This window comes from Littorina saxatilis, linkage group LG12 (assembly GCF_037325665.1).
Source record: "Littorina saxatilis isolate snail1 linkage group LG12, US_GU_Lsax_2.0, whole genome shotgun sequence".
NCBI classification, from domain to species: Eukaryota; Metazoa; Mollusca; class Gastropoda; order Littorinimorpha; family Littorinidae; genus Littorina; species Littorina saxatilis.
The window spans coordinates 65,503,954-65,526,960 of NC_090256.1; the positions used below are offsets into that span (position 1 = coordinate 65,503,954).

The 23,007-nt window shown below is 41.1% G+C and overlaps 2 protein-coding genes across 3 annotated transcripts in view; one reads left to right on the forward strand and one right to left on the reverse strand.

Annotated features, from left to right (window-relative positions):
* Nucleotides 1-324: 324 nt before the first annotated feature.
* LOC138982577 (threonine synthase-like 2) lies at nucleotides 325-21,348 on the reverse strand. Of its 2 annotated transcripts, none has more exons than XM_070355900.1 (10): nucleotides 21,070-21,348; nucleotides 18,628-18,874; nucleotides 17,489-17,683; nucleotides 16,897-17,049; nucleotides 12,435-12,586; nucleotides 11,774-11,840; nucleotides 10,528-10,673; nucleotides 9,997-10,122; nucleotides 9,065-9,207; nucleotides 325-3,361 (listed from the first exon to the last, which is right to left on the reverse strand). In XM_070355900.1, exons 2-10 carry the CDS (start codon nucleotides 18,848-18,850, stop codon nucleotides 3,133-3,135), a joined length of 1,434 nt encoding a protein of 477 aa, XP_070212001.1. In that variant the 5' UTR covers nucleotides 18,851-18,874; nucleotides 21,070-21,348; the 3' UTR covers nucleotides 325-3,132. The 2 variants fall into 2 exon arrangements, with proteins under 2 accessions (XP_070212001.1, XP_070212002.1); XM_070355901.1 differs by having other exon boundaries at nucleotides 21,284-21,347.
* Nucleotides 21,349-21,682: 334 nt separating this feature from the next.
* LOC138982575 (nuclear pore complex protein Nup107-like) overlaps nucleotides 21,683-23,007 on the forward strand; it is a 33,743-nt gene continuing 32,418 nt past the window's right edge. Inside the window, exons 1-2 of the mRNA XM_070355896.1 lie at nucleotides 21,683-21,838; nucleotides 22,334-22,442. Of these exons, the coding sequence (XP_070211997.1) occupies nucleotides 21,818-21,838; nucleotides 22,334-22,442 (130 nt within the window). The 5' untranslated portion in view covers nucleotides 21,683-21,817. The remainder of the gene's footprint in view (nucleotides 21,839-22,333; nucleotides 22,443-23,007) is intronic.

Here is a 23,007-nt window from a genome sequence, read left to right on the forward strand (position 1 = left end):
AACACCTTGTATGGGGTATGTTCCCACACACACACACACACTCTGTCACACACGCACGCAGGTGTACATGTAATAACTTTTAGTGTTACAGAATCATTGGATATGAGATCAATCTACGATCAACATCACGGACACACATATTTCTAACAGAAAATCTCAATTATTATGATTGCTCTAGCATAACAAGGTCAGAACAAATATTTCTTAGCTTTAAAATATTTTTCACAATGGGGTAAATGATATATATATATATATATATATATTGGCCATAAATAATGTCCTAGTACAACAGAACAGTGGAGTTACTTTGGACCAATAGATGCGGGTTTGTTTGTTTGTTTGTTTATTTGTTGCTTAACGTCCAGCCGACTACGCAGAGCCATATCAGGACGAGGAAGGGGGGGATGAAGGGGGCCACTTGTCAAGCGATTCCTGTTTACAAATGCACTAACCCATTACTTGTGTCCCAGCAGGCTTTAGTAAAACTAAATGAATACCTACTGGAAGATTACCAGTTTCCAGTATGTTAAAATAGGCTTAACCTATCTACTGCTGGACTTACATCAGAACACTAACAGATTAAACTATACATGAATCGCGAGACAAGCGGCAAGAGAAGAGATTTTTGGAAAAAATACAGGTGAATGAGCAAGAAGGCAGAAAAAAGAAAAGAATTCATGAAGAAAAAGAGAGCATGACAGGAAAGAGGAACCAAAAATCTACCTAACAGCAAACTAGAAAGCTCCTGCGGTTCCAAAAACAGGAGGGGCCTTTAATTTCATAACCGCAGTGCCCCACTGCGGGAATAGATGCGGGTGTTTAAGCAAATTAAGATTATTTCTGGCTAACAAAATGGTTCTGCAAAAAGTAAGCAACAGCTCTGCATAAATGAGAATAAAACATGTGCAGATGCATTATCACAACACAAAATCAAGACATCTGTTTTAAACAAAAGAGTTCACTGGACAGGTAAAATGTCCTGGCCTTCTTAGAAGAAAAAATCAACAACACAGAATTATTACTAGATCGTTAACATGGCTGTTTTGTGAACAATGCATTTGCCATATATGCTGTCCAATACATGCAAAAAATAAATATTTTGGTAATAGAGATAAAAAATTAAAAATTCTTTCCTCTATGGAAGACAACAATAAATATTACAATAACAATAACACTGTATTTTCCATTAAATTTTAAAATGAATACATTAAAATGGAAAATTTCTTTGGCGCATCTACCAAAAACCTAAGAAACGCCTTCAACAATAGAATCACAAAGATTTATTTCTTGTATGTATGCTTGCTGTGACTGTTTTTACAGAGATAAATGGCTGCAATATATCACAATGCAGCAATTCTTCTAAAGTATGAAACTTCCATTCTGATTCAGAAAAAAAATGGAGAAAATATTGAACCAGCTGGCTTTGCTGACAAATTGATTGTTTCAATCTTTGACTAGTATCATAGTTACAATTTTGATTACTGATATAATGCAACAACAGAGATAAAGGATGTCAAAACCGCATGATTAGCAACATGAGTAAGTAAGTTGTGAAAGCGTAAATTTTGTTTGCTCCCTAGTTAAAAAATCTGCAATATTTCTAACAGACTTTTGCACTAAATTCGTCAAAGCTAGAGGTCTAGAATGGCATGACTAGATCAATTCACATATTGATAACTGCGGAAATTGATTTGTAAACTAATGGACGGGCTGTCAATGTCACATAATTTATGAGAAGACCTCTGAGCGGCTGGCATTCATTTAGTGTGTGGCATCACTTTCATGGGTCTGTAATGTGGGTGTGCCACCATTTTGGCCACTCGTAGTGAAAACAGTCTCATATTTTGATCCACATACTCTGTATATCTTTTTTCATAGTTGATTTTATAAACTGGTGAAAAAAAGTCACATCTTATTGACTACTTCCAGCACCTTATTTGTGGGTTCAAAAGTTTAAACTTCAGAACATGACAGCCTATGAAAACAAAAGTCACACAGGAATGCAACAGGATATTTTACTGGGCATGATAAACCAATCCTGTAGACTACTGTTATATTGTTTGTTTGTTTGTTTGTTTGTTCATGGGCTGAAACTCCCACGGCTTTTACGTGTATGACCGTTTTTACCCCGCCATTTAGGCAGCCATACGCCGCTTTCGGAGGAAGCATGCTGGGTATTCCAGCATTTTCGTGTTTCTATAACCCACCAAACTCTGATATGGATTACAGGATCTTTTTCGTGCGCACTTGGTCTTGTGCTTGCGTGTACACACGGGGGTGTTCGGACACCGAGGAGAGTCTGCACGCGCACACAAAGTTGACTCTGAGAAATAAATCTCTCGCCGAACGTGGGGACGAACTCACGCTGACAGCGGCCAACTGGATACAAATCCAGCGCGCTACCGACTGAGCTACATCCCCGCCCCGACTGCTGTTATATCAAAACAAATCAAAAATTACACAGGAATGTGTGCATAAAAGAAGACATTTCCTGACACGGATTTTTATTTTTAGCGCTTTCTCTATTGGTGTCTTTTGATGCACCGAGACATCATACACTTTCTTTGCTAGCTGCAGGATAAAACAAGAGCAAATACTGATGATACGTTGTAGACGGATGCTTGAATTTTTTTTTATTAAAAGCCCCACAATGATGTGCTTGGCAACATTAAAAAAATAAAAATAAAAAAAATACACTTTCATGGAAGACTATTTATCAAGCATGTATGCCAATGCACAAGGTATAAACTACTATTCCTGTACATGTACTATCTGAATTATTTCTATTTATCTATATTTCTTTTTATGTCAGAATTATAGTTTAGAATGCAAAACCACAAAAGATTAGTTATTGGACCAAACAAAGCGAAACATTTTTGCATAATCAAACTTTTCAATTAGTTACAATTTGTGTTCTTTAATTCTTGATTTTGGAATGTTTGAAGTATATCTGTTTTGATTTTCAAAAATATAGTGATGTCAAAAATTCATGTGTCTATGTTGACAGTAACAATATGGAGGACGGAGAAGGTATGGGAGGGGGGAAGAGGTTGGGGGGGCATTTACAAGCCACCCAAACTTAAGCCTTGTTTTGCCATGGACTTTTTCCATCATCAGTCGATCAATCCAAAACTAAGCCTTATTTCTGGCATAGAAATTTTCCGTCATCACTTCAATCCTGTGACGTAGGATTTTCTCCCAATTATCGGTAAGCTCCATGTCGGTGAAGTATGTTGGTGCCGATAACAGCTCCTTTATGCGTGGAGTGTCGATGGGTTGCAATCCAGTGGCTGAGATTGCCTCGCGGAACTTGAGAGGGGAGGCTGTTGCCACGCACACTGATGGATGAGATGGGTCACGTCTGCAAAACAGCAGGTCTGTCTTTAAGCACAGTTAAAATCTTACAAAAATCAAGTCTCAGAAAGCAGGGTGTCTTAAAATAAACGTACAGAGGTTATTAACAGGAAGTCCCAGATCTTAAAATGTGGGCAGTCTGTATTTTGGGGAGGGGGTGGGTTCTTTCTTTCTTTATTTGGTGTTTAACGTCGTTTTCAACCGTTCAAGGTTATATCGCGACGGAGGGAAGGGGGGTGATGGGATAGAGCCACTTGTCAATTGTTTCTTGTTCACAAAAGCACTAATCAAAAATTTGCTCCAGGGGCTTGCAACGTAGTACAATAATTATATTACCTTACTGGGAGAATGCAAGTTTCCAGTACAAAGGACTTAACATTTCTTACATATTGCTTGACTAAAATCTTTACAAACATTGGCTATATTCTATACAAGAAACACTTAACAAGGGTAAAAAGAGAAACAGAATCCGTTAGTCGCCTCTTACGACATGCTGGGGAGCATCGGGTAAATTCTTTCTCGTCCCAACCAATATGGGACTCCCCCTAACCCGCGGGGGGCTGGGGAGGGGGTGGGGGATGTTCTTAAAATAGGGGTTCCAGTGTGTATACGTAATACACTTTTGAACCCAGATACATATGAATAGATGTATCAACCATTGTACAGTCAGTCGAACGCAGAAGAAGAAGAAGAAGAAGATGTATCAAACTGATTAAAGGCACAGTAAGCCTCCTGTAAACCATCACAGATACTGTCGGGCTTTTACACACAGTACAAACATTTCATTTAAACACTCACCGCTTGAGAACATCCTAGGTAAAGAGCGAGCAATTTTCAAAGAATTTATTTTTGCGTGGTTTATCTTACCCCTGAGCCATCGTGAACCCTTGTGATCCAGTTTCCTTTTTTTCACAATGTAGTCGTCAGTTTGTAATTTGAATGCGACTCGCTGTGAGCTTATCTGCAATAGCACGTTATTACAGCAGACTTCCACTAACTCGCGGTCCACTAAATCGCGAATTCGGCTATATCGCGGAGACCTCTTGGACCCCGAAAAAAACAGAACCGACCTTTACAAAATTAGTCACGTAAAGGCCAAAAAATAGTACAGATCATGAAAAAATGTTCTATCATAGCCACGCTATCTCTCTCTGGGTCTGATGGCCTTTCATCATGCAGTAAATTGTCATTTCATCTTATCAGTCTCTCTCTCTTTCTCTCCCTCAGTCTCTCCAAATAGTGTTCTACGTGTGTGTGTGTTTTCAGGTTGTTTACATTACGGGTTGATCGAGACCTGCGAACAAAAGAAAAACAAACCTTTCATGCGCACGTGCCCCACTCAGTCAAGAACTTTCATGCCACGATCGGTATCGTCAAATTGGCCACGTCAGTCAGGCGTGCAGTTGAACACTCGAGTCCAGCTAATTGCGATCTCTGCTAGACGGTCCGGGTGGCCACAGGCGCCAGTCAAGTGCTTAAACTGCGCTTCAGTCTTCTGCAATCTAGTCAGGCATGGAATTTAACACTCGAGTCCCGCTAATCGCGATCTCAGCTAGACGCCCCGGATTTTCTACAGGCGCTATGAAGTGCTTCAGCTTCTTGCGTTATAGCAGGTGGCAGAAAAAGCAAACAATCAAAGAAGAAATCTACATGCTTTCTGCCAAAGACAAAACGCGTGTCAACTCAGACTCACACAAAGCAAAACAAAACAAAACAAAACAAGAAGGGCAAAGCCCATACGACTCACATGCTTGACCTTGACCTTTACATGACAAATAACTAAACCTAGCAATGACATCATACACTAAGAACTTCGTTCTGCTGCTGACCCTCTCCGCCTCCACATCCCTCGCTCGAAACTCGCATCTGCTGGTCAGCGTGCATTTCCCTCCGCGGGCCCCTCCGTCTGGAACTCCCTGCCGCTTGAGCTTCGCCAGAGCCCCTCTCTTGACGCGTTCAAGAGTAGGTTGAAGACTCAGTTCTTCCCGTAGCTGGCTGCGACTTTCATGCTCGACGTGATGTGCTGTGCCCCAAAAGACATTCTTGTGCTGTGCTCTGTGAGAGGTGTTTTCTTTGTGCTTAATATTATTTTGTTTGACCTAGCTATTGATGTGTACATTGTTGTTAAACAGTTGTTTGTTTACCAGGGTTTGCTAGTGTGTGATAGGGTTCGTGTCCGTCTGAAGATGTTAGTTTCTTTGTTAGTCCTGTGTTGACAACTCTTCGACAAGCGCTTAGAACTGTACCCACGGAATACGCGCTATATAAGCTTCATATTGATTGATTGATTGAGAACTGCTTTACACATTTTTCCTACCAAAATACATGTGACCTTGACCCAAGGTCAAGGTCATCCAAGGTCATGCAACACAAAGCTGTTAATTCAAGACATAGGAAGTACAATGGTGCTTATTGGCTCTTTCTACCATGAGATATGGTCAGTTTTAGTGGTTCACTACCTTATTTTGGTCACATTTCATAAGGGTCAAAGTGACCTTGACCTTGATCATATGTGACCAAATGTGTCTCATGATGAAAGCATAACATGTGCCCCACATACTTTTTAAGTTTGAAACAGTTATCTTCCATAGTTCAGGGTCAAGGTCACTTCAAAATATGTATACAATCCAACTTTGAAGAGCTCCTGTGACCTTGACCTTGAAGCAAGGTAAACCAAACTGGTATCAAAAGATGGGGCTTACTTTGCCCTATATACAGGGTGACCCAAAAAAAAGAGTACCCAAACAAAACGTCATAAATTGAACAAAAATAAAGCAATCTTCATAAAATTTATTTACACACACAAGTAGCCTCTGCATGATTTCAACAAAAAATGTTAGCGTTCTAGCTTGTCTTTTAGGAAAGTTATGCTCATTCTACAGAACATGCTCCAAATGGCCTCCCCCGGATTTAAATCCCCCAGATTTCTATCTTTGGGGGTTCCTGAAAGACAACGTCTACAGGAACAACCCACAGACAATCGCAGAACTCAAGTGAGCCATCACAACAAGCATTCGCGGAATCTCGCAACAGGAGTGTGTGCGGGTGATTGATAACTTTGCGCGGCGAGTTCAAGTTTGCCTGAATCGGCGCGGAGGCCATTTGGAGCATGTTCTGTAGAATGAGCATAACTTTCCTGAAAGACAAGCTAGAACGCTAAAAAAATTTGTGCAAATCATGCAGAGGCTACTTGTGTGTGTAAATAAATTTTATGAAGATTGCTTTATTTTTGTTCAATTTATGACGTTTTGTTTGGGTACTCTTTTTTTTGGGTCACCCTGTATCATATATAGGTGAGGTATTGGATCTCAAAAACTTCAGAGAAAATGGGAAAAATGTGAAAAATAGCTGTTTTTTAGACAACATTTATGGCCCCTGCGACCTTGACCTTGAAGCAAGGTCAAGATGCTATGTATGTTTTTTGGGGCCTTGTCATCATACACCATCTTGCCAAATTTGGTACTGATAGACTGAATAGTGTCCAAGAAATATCCAACGTTAAAGTTTTCCGGACGGACGTCCGGACAGACGGACGTCCAGACGGACGGACGACTCGGGTGAGTACATAGACTCACTTTTGCTTCGCATGTGAGTCAAAAAGCTTATCCATGTAACTGACACATCTAAAAACGTAAACGTCAACCAATAATTTTGATCCACCAATCATTCTGATCTAACTATCGTTGGTGTCAAATAGTATGTTGTCAATATAAGACCAGCGCTAAACCAACAAGAAGAGCAAACGCTCGATCGAGTCACTTTCGCAGTTCTGAATATTATATGAGGCATCAGATGGACAGGAAGAAATTGCTATTCACAACACAATGAGTCACGTTCACATAAAATTTGAGCCCGGTCACTTTTATAGTTTCCGAGAAAAGCCCAACGTTAAGTTGTGTGTTGCCGAACAGAAAAGGCTAGTTATCTCCCTTGTTTTTCTGATAACGTTCGTAAAAGGCTACAGATGTAAATACTTTGATGTAAAGAATAATCCTACAAAGTTTCAATCACATCCGATGAACTTTGTCAAAGATATAAAATGTCTAATTTTTCCTTTGACGCTGACCTGTGACCTTGAAAAAGGTCAAAGGTCAACGAAACCATCGTTAAAGTGTAGAGGTCATTGGAGGTCACGACTAAACAAAATATGAGCCCGATCGCTTTGATAGTTTCCGAGAAAAGTCCAACGTTAAGGTGGTGTCTACGGACGGCCGGCCGGCCGGACAGACTAACACTGACCGATTACATAGAGTCACTTTTTCTCAAGTGACTCAAAAATGTATTCATTATATGAATCGGAGAAAAAAGAAAAGAAATCGTCATCTGCTGATAAAAGAAAACGTGTCATCGCAGTTAATCTTTTAATTTTGAGAACTTAGTTGCCAACAGAAGCGTTACACTTCCGAGAAACGCAGTAACACATACACATGAACATTGTAGCACAACCACGTGCCAGGCGTGCGTGCCCACACACACACATGCACGCACATACACACATGCACGCACACACCCACATGCACTCACACAGCAAACGCACACATTCCAACGTGACGCTCACAGGCTTTTTGTGACCAACAAGGGAAATAACCGCGTTTTTCTCTGACTCAGAACAGAACGCGGTTTCTTCCCTTTAATTGGACCCCAAACTGCATCGCGAATCGGATATATCGCGATCAAAAATCTTTGGACCCCAAAGACCGCGAGTTAGTGGAAGTCTGCTATATGTGCCTCTAAATCTAAACGAAACAAACGGCTGTGATTCACAAGAACTCTAGCGATGGCTTTTGACTGTTCAGAGGAACTGGCGATAGGCATAAACCGTCTTCTGCTACAAGAACCACGACCTTGTGTGACCCTGCTTCCGGGCTTTTCTTTTTTCAAACTTTTAAAACTTCGAATTGTACTGATCTTGTCTTAAAAAAAAGAATTCTTTTATGATTTAAGAATGTATGTGTAACAAGCTGTCAATTTATTATTTAGATTTTAAAAGTTAGGTCTAGCGCCAAAACGCACCACAGTCCGATTTTGTTATCAGACAATCCGCAAAATTAATTCTTTGAAAATTGCTCGCTCTTTACGTAAGGCACCTAGGATGTTCCCGTTCGGTGAGCGTTCAAATGGAAGGGTGTTTGTACTTTGTGTAAGCCTGACAGTATTTGTGATGGTTTCCGGGAGGCGTACTGTGCCTTTAACACTTCTGCAACAGAAAACTGGTGCAAAAGTGAGATTTATCACTTTAACATCACAGTGCAGAATGCTTGATCAGCCCCCCGCGGGTTAGGGGGAAGAATTTACCCGATGCTCCCCAGCATGTCGTAAGAGGCGACTAACGGATTCTGTTTCTCCTTTTACCCTTGTTAAGTGTTTCTTGTATAGAATATAGTCAATGTTTGTAAAGATTTTAGTCAAGCAGTATGTAAGAAATGTTAAGTCCTTTGTACTGGAAACTTGCATTCTCCCAGTAAGGTAATATATTGTACTACGTTGCAAGCCCCTGGAGCAATTTTTTTATTAGTGCTTTTGTGAACAAGAAACAATTGACAAGTGGCTCTATCCCATCTCCCCCCTTTCCCCGTCGCGATATAACCTTGAACGGTTGAAAACGACGTTAAACACCAAATAAAGAAAGAAAGAATGCTTGATCAAGATATTCCATCAGCTCCAGAAACCTTAATGTGTAAACCTGGGTCCTTCACTTTAAGACACTGACCCTGCATCCAGTACGCTGTAGTGGTAGCCAGCAGCAGTAGCGGTGTGTGGACACAGCAAGTAGTTGTTTTCCTCCCAACATCTTTTCAAGATACGTTTGATTCCCTCGTCATCAATCACAAAGGTCTTGATCTCCGACTGCATCTGAAATCCACGTGGGAGAATACAGTTGACCCCCCCTTCAAGATCAGCTCCTAGCGTGTAGATGTCTTTGACAGATTCAAACTATCAATGTTCAAAATGTGCACACACAAAATCTGATACAATGGAGAAAAAGGGACCAAAGTTTGGAAACCTTCACACTGAAAACTCCCCCATGTGGCAGTAAAGTTCAAATTCTCGTGTATGTACATGTAGAGAAAAATGAAGGATAACAACAACAATAATAATAATAATAATAATACTAATATTTATAACGCGCACATATCTCACCAACAGGCGACTCAAGGCGCACAAACACTCATTCACACAGACGGAGACTTAAAGTCACCAACACACACACCATCAACCATTAAAATATGTACAGTTATTCAGGGTGGGATGGGGTGGGCAGTGTAGAATGCATGGATTATGTGGAAAAAAGGAATGTCTTGAGTGCAGATTTGAATGATTCGAGGGACTGTTGTTGACGGAGGGGGAGAGGTAGTGTGTTCCATTGGCTAGGTGCTTGGAAAGAAAATGAGCGTTGACCTGCTGTTTTGAGTTTGGTGTGGGGGATGTTGAGCTTGAGGGAGTCGGCAGATGATCTGAGTGCTCGTGAAGGGACATAGAGAGAGAGAGAGTCGGAGAGATAGGCAGGGGCAACAGATTGTGAATAAAGACTCATGTGTTGTCGCAATAGCAGTTACACTTCAGGACTGTATTTCAGGAAACTGTGCAGTCTTTGAGAAAAATGCACAAGAATGGCAAGCAACCAAATGAAGTCAGCTTTACCTGTGTGAGCAGTGGTTCAGGTATGGTGGTTTTGCCGCCCGTCTCCACCTCTTTCATCATCTGGCACACAAGCTCTGCGTTCCTGTCGGAGCACAGGTACCACACTCGTTCAAAGTTATAGGCAAACTGCAACAATAAATTCTCATTTCAGTCATCATGCTTTCATTAATTTTCCTTTCACTGAAAGTTCAAGCAAACTGCAGTAGTGGTTCATGCTGTAAATGATTAAATATCATTTAAAACAATGCAAAAGAAAACCCTGTATATTGGAGTTTAAAAATAAGTTGTTCAGATGTATTAATTTTGCCAAAACAAATATCACACTCTGTAGAGTCCAAAAATGCTGAAAATGCTAACATCAGCACTGTCCATTTTGCCTTGCTGGCGATTTGAGCGCGAATCTTGAAAAGGAGTTTTCCTATACCCTATCACAATTGCAAAATTAAGCATCAAAGCCCATGTGTACCACATTTTTCCTTTGATCTTGCACACATAATGTCAGGTGATCAAATGTGAAAGTATAGTTCTCACCTGCATGTCCATAGCAGGGGCCAGGGAGGGCGTAACATCTCCCAGTTCGCACTTGCCCGTGGTGACCATGCGAGCTACGATGTCATTGGAGTTGACAGCACACACAAACTGTACTGGAAGCCCCATCCTTCTTGCTACCAGCCCAGCTGCAGAAAAAAAGAAAGAAAATTACAGGCAAATCGCTTTATGATTCACTCTCCCCTCATCTCTCGGGATGTCGATCTTTCCTTACAGAATACTTGAAGATAAAATTGACCAGTTAAAAAAAAATGAAGCAAAACTTCTGCAATACTATTACACAAACCTCTTTCGCATACACATGAATACCGTGCGGATAAACGTTTACTATCGCTGTGAGCGACGTGCCAGTTCAGTCTGCTGCGCTGGACTGGGTTTTGATGTTGGAAGACCTGTTTTTCGTAATTGTTCTTTTGCGTTCACATTTCCATACCACCCAAGCACGTTGTATCAAACTTGATCCCCGATTGTAATATTCGTTTGTGTTGAAGTTTGCAAATTGCTGAATTTTTGCAACTATACTGAAAAGAGTTATTACTGTTTAAAACAACTTTTCTGAAAGGTTCCAGTACGTCCAACAAACTCATCAAAACACCATGATATTTTACACTCTCTTTTGCAGTTGTGTTAACAATACTCGTGTTAAATTTAAGAGCAATACAAGGAGCCATTACAAAACTTGTTACAAAAACAAGGTTTTTACCCACATAGCCCATAAAAAATGACACCAAAACAAGCTTTTTGCGACTTCTGATGCGGTTGACACCAGTCTTCTTCAAAATGGCAAAACAACACTGCTAGGCACTACAGCTGAACCAAATAAGTTTGTATGGGTAGAAAATGAGTTGTTCTTCCATTTGAGATCAAAAACAGGGTCACTCTGGCTAATTTTGATTTTTTTGTGTATTTTAGTTTCTGCAAGTTTGCTTTTGTGAATTTGATTTCAGGGGGGGGGGGGGGGGGTGTCCTAGATCTCCGGTCCTCTGCATACACACTAATTCATGAAAAATGAAACTGTATTTCATATGGTAGGGAGTGAATTACCTTTCTGGCGATATATATTTGGTTTTAACAATTAACTGGCTGCGTCACAAAGATCTACAGCTAAATGTATATGCCTACTTTTTTATGACAGGTAGTGTAAAAAACTACAAATGTGTGTGTGTGTGGGGGGGGGGGGGGGGGTGAGTCTTAATGAAGGGTTCCACTGTTCTCATGTATCACCTACCTGTAATGTTTCCTCCTCCTCCAGTGGGTACCACAACCTCCAGCTCTTTGTCACATGATGGACACATCTGTAATTTAAATCAAGCATGTACGCTGTTTACCTATGTTAAAACAAAAAGAATTGACATTGATTGACAAGCATTAGACCAAAGACACATGCTGCTTACAAGACGCATTGTCATTGTTTGAAAAGATTGTAACAACCCCCATGAAAAGTAAAATTATTCTCTTACAGTGTGCCGTAAGTACACTTACATATATATGCAGATAAAATCACTAGGGCACTCTTAAAATAGGTGCACAGGTGAAACATGTACTCAAGATTCTTATTTTCTGTCTGCTTCTGTCCCCTCAAATAGACAAATTCCGAAAATAACTGTCGGGTTTGTTTGGGTTATGAAAGAGTGAATGCCCTTGCTTTTTACTCAGTCACAACATTTGAGGGGCCGGGCATGAATCACTAGCAAGGGGTGTGTCGGAAACACTTAGACAGGAGCACGTTTGAAGTTATTTGTCAGAGGCAAATCAAGGGTATTCACTCTTTCACAAACCCATACAAACTCGACGGAGTTATATTCAAAAATAGTCTATTCAGCTGCTAGACTGGTGTTACATTTACATGGAACATATTTTTGCCTCTTTACTGAAATATCGAAAGGTACCTTGAGGTAGGCGTAGTAAAAATGAGCGGTCTGAACCATGATCCTGGCCCAATTCAGGGAGTTGGCTGAACACAGGTTATACTTCTTCACGAATTCCACATCAGCAAACATCTTCCTGATTGGCTGATCTATGTCGTCTGATGTTCCGTCAGCTGTTGACATTCATAACCATCCCAACAGCAATCGGTTCAGACAAAGGTTTATTCCTGTCATATACATCGTCATTAAAATACACACTATTATTCAGAAAACAGCAACAAGGTTCAAGTTTAGGATGGTGTTTTCTGATTAGGTACACAAGACAAAAATCATGACAGAAACCATGTGTCTGCTGTTAAATGATAGCAGGCATGGGAATTGAAAAAAGTAAAAAAGGCTGAACATTTGTAAGTAATAGCAAAGTCGACGGCACGAAGAGCCTAGCCCTGCTGGGGGGGAGGGGGGGGGGGGGGAGAGGGGTTTGGGGGCATTTTGGGCAGAATTTTTTATTTTCTCCAAAGAACCCAACTGGTGTAATTTATATTCAGTTTTTAGAACCATTTTTGCCTCCCCCATTTATTTTTTTCGGCGGACACTTTTGCTTTTTTGGCGGAACAAAAAAAAAATTCGGCGGAAATTTGCCTTTCGGCGGACAATTCCCATACCTGGATAGTTATAGGCAGATATAAATCAAACAACCACAGTAAGAACCACAGTAATAAAAAAAAAATATAAATAAAGAGAATAAAAGAATAAAAGAGGGAACAAGGACAGAACATTTCATACATCTGTATCTGTGCATTTGCATACATGTAAGATGATCCAATTAATAATTTAAGTGTATAGGGCGGGGATGTAGCTCAGTCGGTAGCGCGCTGGATTTGTATCCAGTTGGCCGCTGTCAGCGTGAGTTCGTCCCCACGTTCGGCGAGAGATTTATTTCTCAGAGTCAACTTTGTGCAGACTCTCCTCGGTGTCCGAACACCCCCGTGTGTACACGCAAGCACAAGACCAAGTGCGCATGGAAAAGATCCTGTAATCCATGTCAGAGTTTGGTGGGTTATAAAAACACAAAAATACCCAGCATGCTTCCTCCAAAAACGGCGTATGGCTGCCTAAATGGCGAGGAAAAAAACGGTCATACACGTAAAATTCCACTCATGCAAAACAAGAAGGGCAAAGCCCATACGACTCACATGCTTGACCTCGACCTTTAGGGTAACTAAACCTAGCAATGACATCATACACTGCTTTACACATTTTTCCTACCAAAATACATGTGACCTTGACCCCAAGGTCAAGGTCATCCAAGGTCATGCAACACAAAGCTGTTAATTCAAGACATAGGAAGTACAATGGTGCTTATTCATATTGGCTCTTTCTACCATGAGATATGGTCACTTTTAGTGGTTCACTACCTTATTTTGGTCACATTTCATAAGGGTCAAAGTGACCTTGACCTTGATCATATGTGACCAAATGTGTCTCATGATGAAAGCATAACATGTGCCCCACATAATTTTTAAGTTTGAAACAGTTATCTTCCATAGTTCAGGGTCAAGGTCACTTCAAAATATGTATACAATCCAACTTTGAAGAGCTCCTGTGACCTTGACCTTGAAGCAAGGTAAACCAAACTGGTATCAAAAGTTGGGGCTTACTTTGCCCTATATATCATATATAGGTGAGGTATTCAATCTCAAAAACTTCAGAGAAAATGGGAAAAATGTGAAAAATAGCTGTTTTTTAGGCAACATTTATGGCCCCTGCGACCTTGACCTTGAAGCAAGGTCAAGATGCTATGTATGTTTTTTGGGGCCTTGTCATCATACACCATCTTGCCAAATTTGGTACTGATAGACTGAATAGTGTCCAAGAAATATCCAACGTTAAAGTTTTCCGGACGTCGATTTTTCCTTTTTGGCTCACGAAGTGTAGCCTATGCGATCGTAACTTTGTCTGTCTGTGCGTTTGTGCGTGTGTGTGTGCGTGTGTGTGTGTGTTTGTGCGTGTGTATGTCTGTGGTAGAAACTTTAACATTTCCGAGTCTATGTGTGAGTGGTTATCCAAGACTATGGATAAAGCTCGCATAAGATTACGTCACGGTCAAAAGTGTTTGACGTCAATTAATGCGTCATGACGGCATGCCTCCCTGTAGTCTTTCTCTCTCGCGTGGTGTGTGTGGTCTCGGTCATTGTTATTTTGAGCGGGCCGAGACTATTTGGCAGTCGTGTCCCTGTAAGTAGGCTACATGCAGACAGACAGATCTAGATCTAGTGTCTCTCTTTCTTGCACAGTGTCACCTAAGCTTACTGTGTGTGTGGGTGTGTATGTGTGACGGAGTGATTGAGTTTGTGTTACTGTTTGTCTATTTCTTACGTGAGCCTTGAAGGCTTCGCCTCTTGTTTTCTTTGTATTATATTGACATGTACTTTTCAATGTTCTATTATTTATTAGATTTTCGTATCGGTAATGTTGTAGTTTGTAATACTGTATGATTGCCGTTGACGATTGTCCTTTTATAGTCTCTATCTTTATGTCTTGGTTTAGCAGGGACAGATTGTAAGACTAGGTGTCAGCCTAAAATCTCCATCCTTGAGTAATAAAGTTTGTTTGTTCGTTCCTTTGTTCGTTCTCTCTCGCCCTCACCTTCTCCTTGTCTTCGTTAGGAGTGATATGCTGAGCAATAAATCTGAATCAAGGGGTACCCGCTGGTTCGCGACACTGGCACAAAACCAAAACACATCAAAACATACTCATACCAATAAATCTCAACCATAGTAACCGCATTACTGTTGCTTGTCTTCGCTTTTGTCTTCATTGCCTTCTCGTCTGTTTTAATATCCTCCAGTCCAATTAAACTGGGTTCATTGGGAGTGGAATATGAATGTAGTGCCATGCTAAAACACGATAGCTGTTAAGTGTACAGATTGTATTTACTCTAGGTCTCTGGAAATGTGTTTACAATTAAGGAAAGTGGATTTATGCAAACTTCTTCTTCTTCTGCGTTCGATGTTCTTCTTCTTTTCGTCTCTATTATCGTGGAAGCGTAGACAGCCGATTTTCTCCCCACGCCAAGTTGGCTGCTGTCTTCCGTCTTCGGTGGTTGAGGTTCTTACTCAGGATTGCCTCCTCCCCAAGAGTAGCTGCCTTGCTGGGCTGTCGAGTCCACTCTACCCGGGTTTGACGTCGAAGTTTTCCTTCTCGTAGTCTTTGCCTTTCCCAAGGCGCACACAAGGCAGTGCGGGTTTTGAAATCGGAGTTGTCCTTCTCCTAGATGAGTGACCATCCAAGGTTAACGAGCCCCATCTGCCCGAAGCAGCTGGTTTTAAGGCGCCAGTGACCCGCCTGCATCCCTTCTCCTGTTAGTCGAAGACAGGGCCCGCCACGTGAAGGCCAGGAGCTGGATTTGACTGTCAGAGGTGTTTGGAGACACGAAGCCATATGGAGCATTTCTTGGGAAGTAGGCGCTTATCTCTACTTCCACCCCGGCATAACAGTCCTTGGGCCCCGATTGATGCAAACAAGGTCCTGTGTTTGCTTGCTTTGCAAAGACCAGCTCGACCCATTTCGGCCTTGGCCTAGCCAAATATTTGAAGTTTTGACTGATGGCGGGTTTCCAATGTGGAACTTTTAGCTTCAGGCCAACAGATTGACTAAATGTTTTAATATTGCTTCTCGCGTCTTATTTTTCCCCCTATTCAAATGACCGGTCGTTACCAGGAGTGGAGACAAAAAATCAACGTGATTAACGTACCAGTAATTAGGTACTTGTGCACTTTCTTTTATTGTCTCTGTTCTGTATTCCTCCTTTTTACATTTAGTCAAGTTTAGACTAAATGTTTTAACGTAGAGGGGGGAATCGAGACGAGGGTGTGGTGTATGTGTGTGTGTGTGTATGTGTAGAGCGATTTAGAGAAAACTACTAGACCGATCTTCATGAAATTTTACATGGAAGTTCCTGGGTATGATATCCCCAGACCATTTTTTAATGTTTATGATAAATGTATTTGATGACGTCATATCCGGCTTTTCGTGAAAGTTGAGGCGGCACTGTCACGCTCTCATTTTTAAACCAAATTGGTTGAAATTTTGGTCAAGTAATCTTCGACGACGCCCGGACTTTGGTATTGCATTTCAGCTTGGAGGCTTACAAATTAATTAATGAGTTTGCTCATTAAAGTTGTCATTAAAATCGATTTTTCGCAAACAGATTTAAAATTGATTGCATCGTATTCTTCATGACACTCTGAATCTAAAAATATATACATATGTCATGTTTACTCTTAAAATGTGATCACAATTAACGAAAATAGATAAATTAGTCTTACGATTAAAATTTAAGAAATCGATCCAAAAATGATTTCATCTTATTCTTTATTGTTTTCTGATTCCAAAAACATATAGATATGATAGCACTGTATCTTTAAACCAGGGGGTCTCAAATGGCGGGGAGAGGGAGGAGGGTCCACTGTATTCATACCTCTGTAGACAAAAACGTTATCCTCCTTGACTGTGGTCATCTGTAGTTCCTGTATCTGTGTGCACCTGTTGCGAGGCAGAATCACCACGATGTCCACCCACTTCAGGGAACGCACAGCCTCTATTGCTGCACTACCGGTGTCTCCTGATGTACCTGTGTCAACAACGTGTTCTGTTCAGTACCAAACATGACAGCTCATTATGCAATGTCACAAGCAAATACACACACACACACACACACACACACACACACACACACACAAACATGCACACACACTCCTCTTTCTTTTGCAAACTACTTTCTGATTGGAAATCAAATACCCTCATAAAATACACAAAAGCACAGTAAAGACATGCACTCAAATGCACACACATTAAATTTTACATTACAGCTTTCCAGTGTATACTGACCCCCTTCACAAAATACAGCCTTCAACCCTTTCAATAAATATACAGCTCTACACACAAGCCTGGTTTTTCGTGGGGGAAAATGCAAACAAGGGGAAGGTTTCACTTTGTCAGACTTTTTGCACATGGTACTCTATAATTTTGCGTGTCAGGCCTATGCCTAAAGCTGTATGCAGCGGACTAACCCACGACAATCGTGAGATGCTTCTGTCGCTTGTTGAGGAAGTAGTCAAACAGCTGTCCCAGCACGGACATGGCCAGGTCTTTGAAGGCCCAGGTGCGGCCATGAAACAGCTCAAATATGTTCAGGCCACCGGACAGGTGTGCAATCGGGGCAATTTCAGGTGTGTCAAAGGTCAACAGGGCCTTGTCCACGAGCTCTGAAACATTTTCCTGTCCAGGTGATTGAAGTCAAAGTGTGCCTGTAACAACACACATTACAAATCCTTGTGCTCCATGCAGGGGAATCCCCCTTTTAAGACCCCCGAATTTAAGACTATACCTTCCTACTAAGACCTGATTTTCTCAAACTAATTTCTGTTCATAACCTCTGTAAATGTACCCCCATTTTACGACCCCCCTCCTTTTTAAGACCTGATTTTCTTAGATTTTTAGAGGTCTTTCTTTATTTGGTGTTTAACGTCGTTTTCAACCACGACAGTTATATCGCGACGGGGAAAGGGGGGAGAGGGGATAGAGCCACTTGTCAATTGTTTCTTGTTCACAAAAGCACTAATCAAAAATTTGCTCCAGGGGCTTGCAACGTAGTACAGTGTACAATGTATTACCTTACTGGGAGAATGCAAGTTTCCAGTACATTAAAGGACTCAACATTTCTTACATACTGCTTGACTAAAATCTTTACAAAAATTGACTATATTCTAATTTCTATACAAGAAACACTTAACAAGGGTAAAAGGAGAAACAGAATCCGTTAGTCGCCTCTTACGACATGCTGGGGAGCATCGGGTAAATTCTTTCCCCTAACCCGCGGGGGTGGGGTGGGGGGGGTGGGGGGAGCATCGGGTAAATTCTAACCCGCGGGGGGTTTTAGAGGTCTGAAAAGGGGGGTTCCACTGTAATCAAGTTTCCTTTCTTTACTTCATGTGTACTTTTGTTTTGTTGTTGTCGTTGTCTCATTTAATTTTTAATTTTCTCATGATCCCAGTCAATAAGCGACATTGCTCATTCCCTCTTCCCCACCTTTGCCCAAATTCACAGCTCACATTTAGCAGCAGTATTACACCTGTGCACTAGAACCCATGGTTGCTCAAGTACAATCCTTACTCATAGCAATGAAATACTAAATAAAATTCACACTTACTTTCAAGATCCCCAAAAGAAAGCTCTTCTTCGGACACAAAGAAGGGAACAATTTTTAGCACCACGTCTCTGTATGACAACCCGGCCCATGACTTCAGCGTTTCCAGGGAAACGGTAGGAATAATCTCTGGAAGCGCCATGCCTCCATCTTCCAGAAAACCTGAAAACAAGACTTCTTCGAACGAAAGCCCCTGTACCCTGCCGCGTGTACTGCAGTACTTCATTTTGTGCTGTTAGCTGCCAGTGACCTGCAAAATATAATTCATAAAATTGAAGTGAAACAAACTGCATATATCAATTAATAACAAAATTTTGCTCTGGAAGAAAATAACACAACTTAAAAAAACATCAATTAAAAAAAAAGTACACATCAGTCATCAGAAAAGCCGACAGCACTCCAATTAAACTGATAAAGAAATGGTGTTAACCATGCTTTCAAAAGGTAGGGGAGAGAAAACATGAGATAGAAAAGAGTTGTAGCTGGACTTTCACAAATGACTTGTGTATAAATATACTTACAAGAGAGTGGAAGAAGAGAGGGTTAAAAAGAAGCATGGACAGACATACAGTCAGACAGGCAAGCAGACAGACAGTCAGGCAGTGCATATATATGGACAGATCAGACAACAGTATCACACTATGGAAAACAGCAATGCAAATTATTTAACAAGAGGGAGATGAAATACTCACTAACACCACGTACGGACTACACAAAGCTAATACTTTGCTGCAAGTGTTGAGCTCGGTTCAGAATCAGCTAACAAGGTCATATGATGATAACTGATTAACACTGCTGTTACTTATCCCCAGTGTTCACTACAGTACAAAATGCTTTCCATTCTGATTCTGTTATGTAAACCATGTACACGACAAGCATACATATATATGCAGCATATCATATTCAGGTATCGGTGACCTGCATGGTGACCACTGGGCACATCATGTGCAGTAGCGATGATATTCAATTTGTAAATTGCCCGTGGTGAACATGATAGGGCCTATATATCCTTTCTTTGGGCATGTCAATCAGTGAGATTTTGAATATAATATATATAAGGCCTGTCGTTTGCGTAATTGAACAGTGATCCTTGAGTGGCGTGTGGAGGCATTTGACCACTGGAACAGTTTTGTTGTCATTTTGTTGTTTGTTTAACTTTTAGGGTTTTGAACGCACACAAAAACAAGAGGCGAAGCCTTCAAGGCTCCCGTAAGAAATCGACAAACAGTAACACAAACTCAATCACTCCGTCACACATACACACACACAGTAAGCATAGACACGGTGCAAGAGTGGGAGACGCTAGATCTAGATCTGTCTGTCTGTAGCCTACTTACGGGGACACGACTGCCACCGAGATCGACACTGCCCTTTCGACAGACACTGAAAACACGCTGTGCAAATCAACCTGTAGGAAATCTCCTTTGGTATCTTATTTATCTATTTTTTCTGGAGCCGCTACGAAACCGAACAATGTGAAATCGTCTTCCCCGAATCGGCGAATGCAGCTCGGTTAGAACTGAGAAGTGAATCTATACCACAATCCTTCACGCGATCTGACCTAACCTTGACCCTTGACCTGGTCTACATACCACACACAACACAAACCAGTCACCTATTTTTACCCCCCCCCCCCCCCCCCAAAAAAAAAAACCCCACCACCACCCGTTTTCTTTGGATACACACTTTATCTACATACGTGCCGACAAAATGTTGATCATTGCTTCAATACTTTGAAGCTGTTGCTTGGATAATAACCCGGTAAAATTAGTATTTCGGTGTTCAGTCAAATGTCAGGGGCGGATCAGTTCATTTTATGGGGGGGGGGGGGGGTTTCCCAAAGTATAATAATTATTGTGAAGATATGTGTGTGAAGGCGCGAAGCGCCGAGCTGACGGCGCGAAGCGCCTAGCTTGCTAGGGGGGGTCCGGGGGCATGCCCCCCCGGAAAATGTTGAAAAAAAGGATGCAAAATGGTGTAATCTGAGGATGATCATTACCAGTTTCAGGCAGCAGATTTTGTCACTGATTAATACCCAAAAAATTGAAACTCAAACCAAAAAAACACACAAAAATATTTTTATTTTTTGGCTGGGGGGGGGGGGGGTATCCGGAAACCCCAGAAACACCCCCCCCCCCCCCCCCCCCTCGTCACAGTCCGCCCCTGAATGTTAGTTTCTATCACACACGCACACACGCACAGACAGACAAAAGTTAGAATCGCATAGGCTACACTTACGTGAGCCAAAAAGTAGTGAACAAGAATTGAGTTTATTCATGGATAAATAATAACAACAGCTTTTATAACAACAGGATATATAATTTATGTTCAATATATTCATCAAAGTCGAATTTTATTTTAAGAATTTGGATATAAATTATAATCATCAGACCAAAACTGAAAATCACTGTCCCTTGGAAACATTATTGGAAGCAAAGAAACTACCTTATGTACAGTGTTTGTTGGAAGTGAACGGAAACACTTTCTGTTGGTGCAGATTAGAAGAAAGAGCACCGTGCCACCCTCAGCCCTCATGCACCCACCCGTGTCAAGTGCCTGTGGTTCAAGCCCTTGGGTCAACAGAACTGTACCTCGTTTACATTTGGCTACAAAGTCGCCACCAAACCATTAATAATAGATAAAGGCAAGCACTATTTACGAAATCAGTGCACGCTGCAACCGCTTGGTCTTCCCAGAACAACTGCGTCGACGTCAAATCAAAGAAATCGCTGCTCTAGGTCCGACGAGTCGGTCGGGGTGACGAACGGCGAAGGCTCCGCGACCGACGAGCTCGAGAGCCGTGAAAGTCGGACGAGGAGCCTGGGAACACTTCGACCGATTCGTCGGATGTCGAGACACTACTCACATTGATCTTTGACCTCTACTTTCATTAGCAAGAACCTCGAAGCACACCTTGGTTTGCTGTAAAAAGCAATAATTCTGGTCCCGGATTCGGTTCACAATATATAATCATGTTTTTTTAGCATGCTTCAAGAACTGCAAATAAATTAATAATTTCTGATTCAAGACGACGAAACGTCTTCCTGACAAAATAATTGTTTGGGTAAGTTTTAGGTGTTAAGTCTCTTCCACCATTCTGTAACTTCCGGTTGTCTGGCGGGCACGAAGAATCCGGCGTCTGTCAAGTTGAAAGAGCTTGCGACTGCGACAACGACAACATTGATCCTACATCATGGCAGATAGAAGACGACAGGTAGGCATTGTCTCTTTAGGCAGGTTTAATTTTGCTTCTTTTCAATACAGATCATTTGGAAAAGTAGTTGTGGGTGGTAAATCTTTGGGTCATCGGCTGTAAATGTCCAGGAAATTGCATGTATCACTTTCGTTTAACTTTCTGTTTATATCACTTTTTTTGTACCATTAGGTTAATTCTGGAGCTTCAAATGTTTCAGTGTATGTGTTTATAATCATTTTTATCAAGTAATAACGCACACACGCACACGTCTATGGAAGAAAACTATAAATTATAATCCTTCACGATCGGTGAATCACACAAATCAGATAAATATATATCTTAAATTTCAAAAGCAATTGCTTGTTACCCCAGCTCATTCGGTGTTTTTATGAGACCTGATGAAGATCATTAGATCTAAGTATGTTAATGAAACATAGGCAGGCTTAATTCACACATCACAGTTTACCTTTTTTAAAATCATTGAAATTTGAATGATCCTTAATCTCGTTTCAGTTACGTGGAGGGCTGGATCATATGCTGGAAGGGGAGTCTCCAGTGCCAAGAGAAAAGGAAATGGCACTAACTTTCAAGCGCCGCAGCATGAACATTGATCTTCAAAAGTGTATCCTTTTCAGTTTCAGTTTCACTTTGTATTTGAAAAGGCTAAAAAAATAAATAGGTGTGGTTACGGTAACAGCCAAAAAAAATAGGGTTGGAAGGTAGGCAATCCCTTTTTTTAACTTTAATTTTTAATTCTAATGTGTACAAATTAAACCTACTTGACAGGGAAATAAGTGTGCGACTCGGGCGCTTTCCCTTTCATTGCGTTTTCTGCACTCGTTTTCTTGTGTGTGTTTTTTTTGACAAAGGTAATAAAAAGTTATAGGGTCGGCCCCTAAAAATAGGGTAGGTCGGATTACCGTAACCACACCCTTTTTTTTTTTAGGCCAAATACTGGTAAAGAAATCAATTTTTGGTCAATCAATCTGGTTATGATTGCATCTGACAATGTGTTCATGTAAAAGAAAAGAACATAGTGTGTTGGACCTTAATTTGATTGGTTGCTATGACCAAATACCTTGTTTTTGTGTGTACGTTTGTGCAGAATAAGACATTGGAACTGTTAGAATGTGTGTATAATAATTAATATATATTTTCGAAAAAGTGAATGTGTTTCTTAACATGTG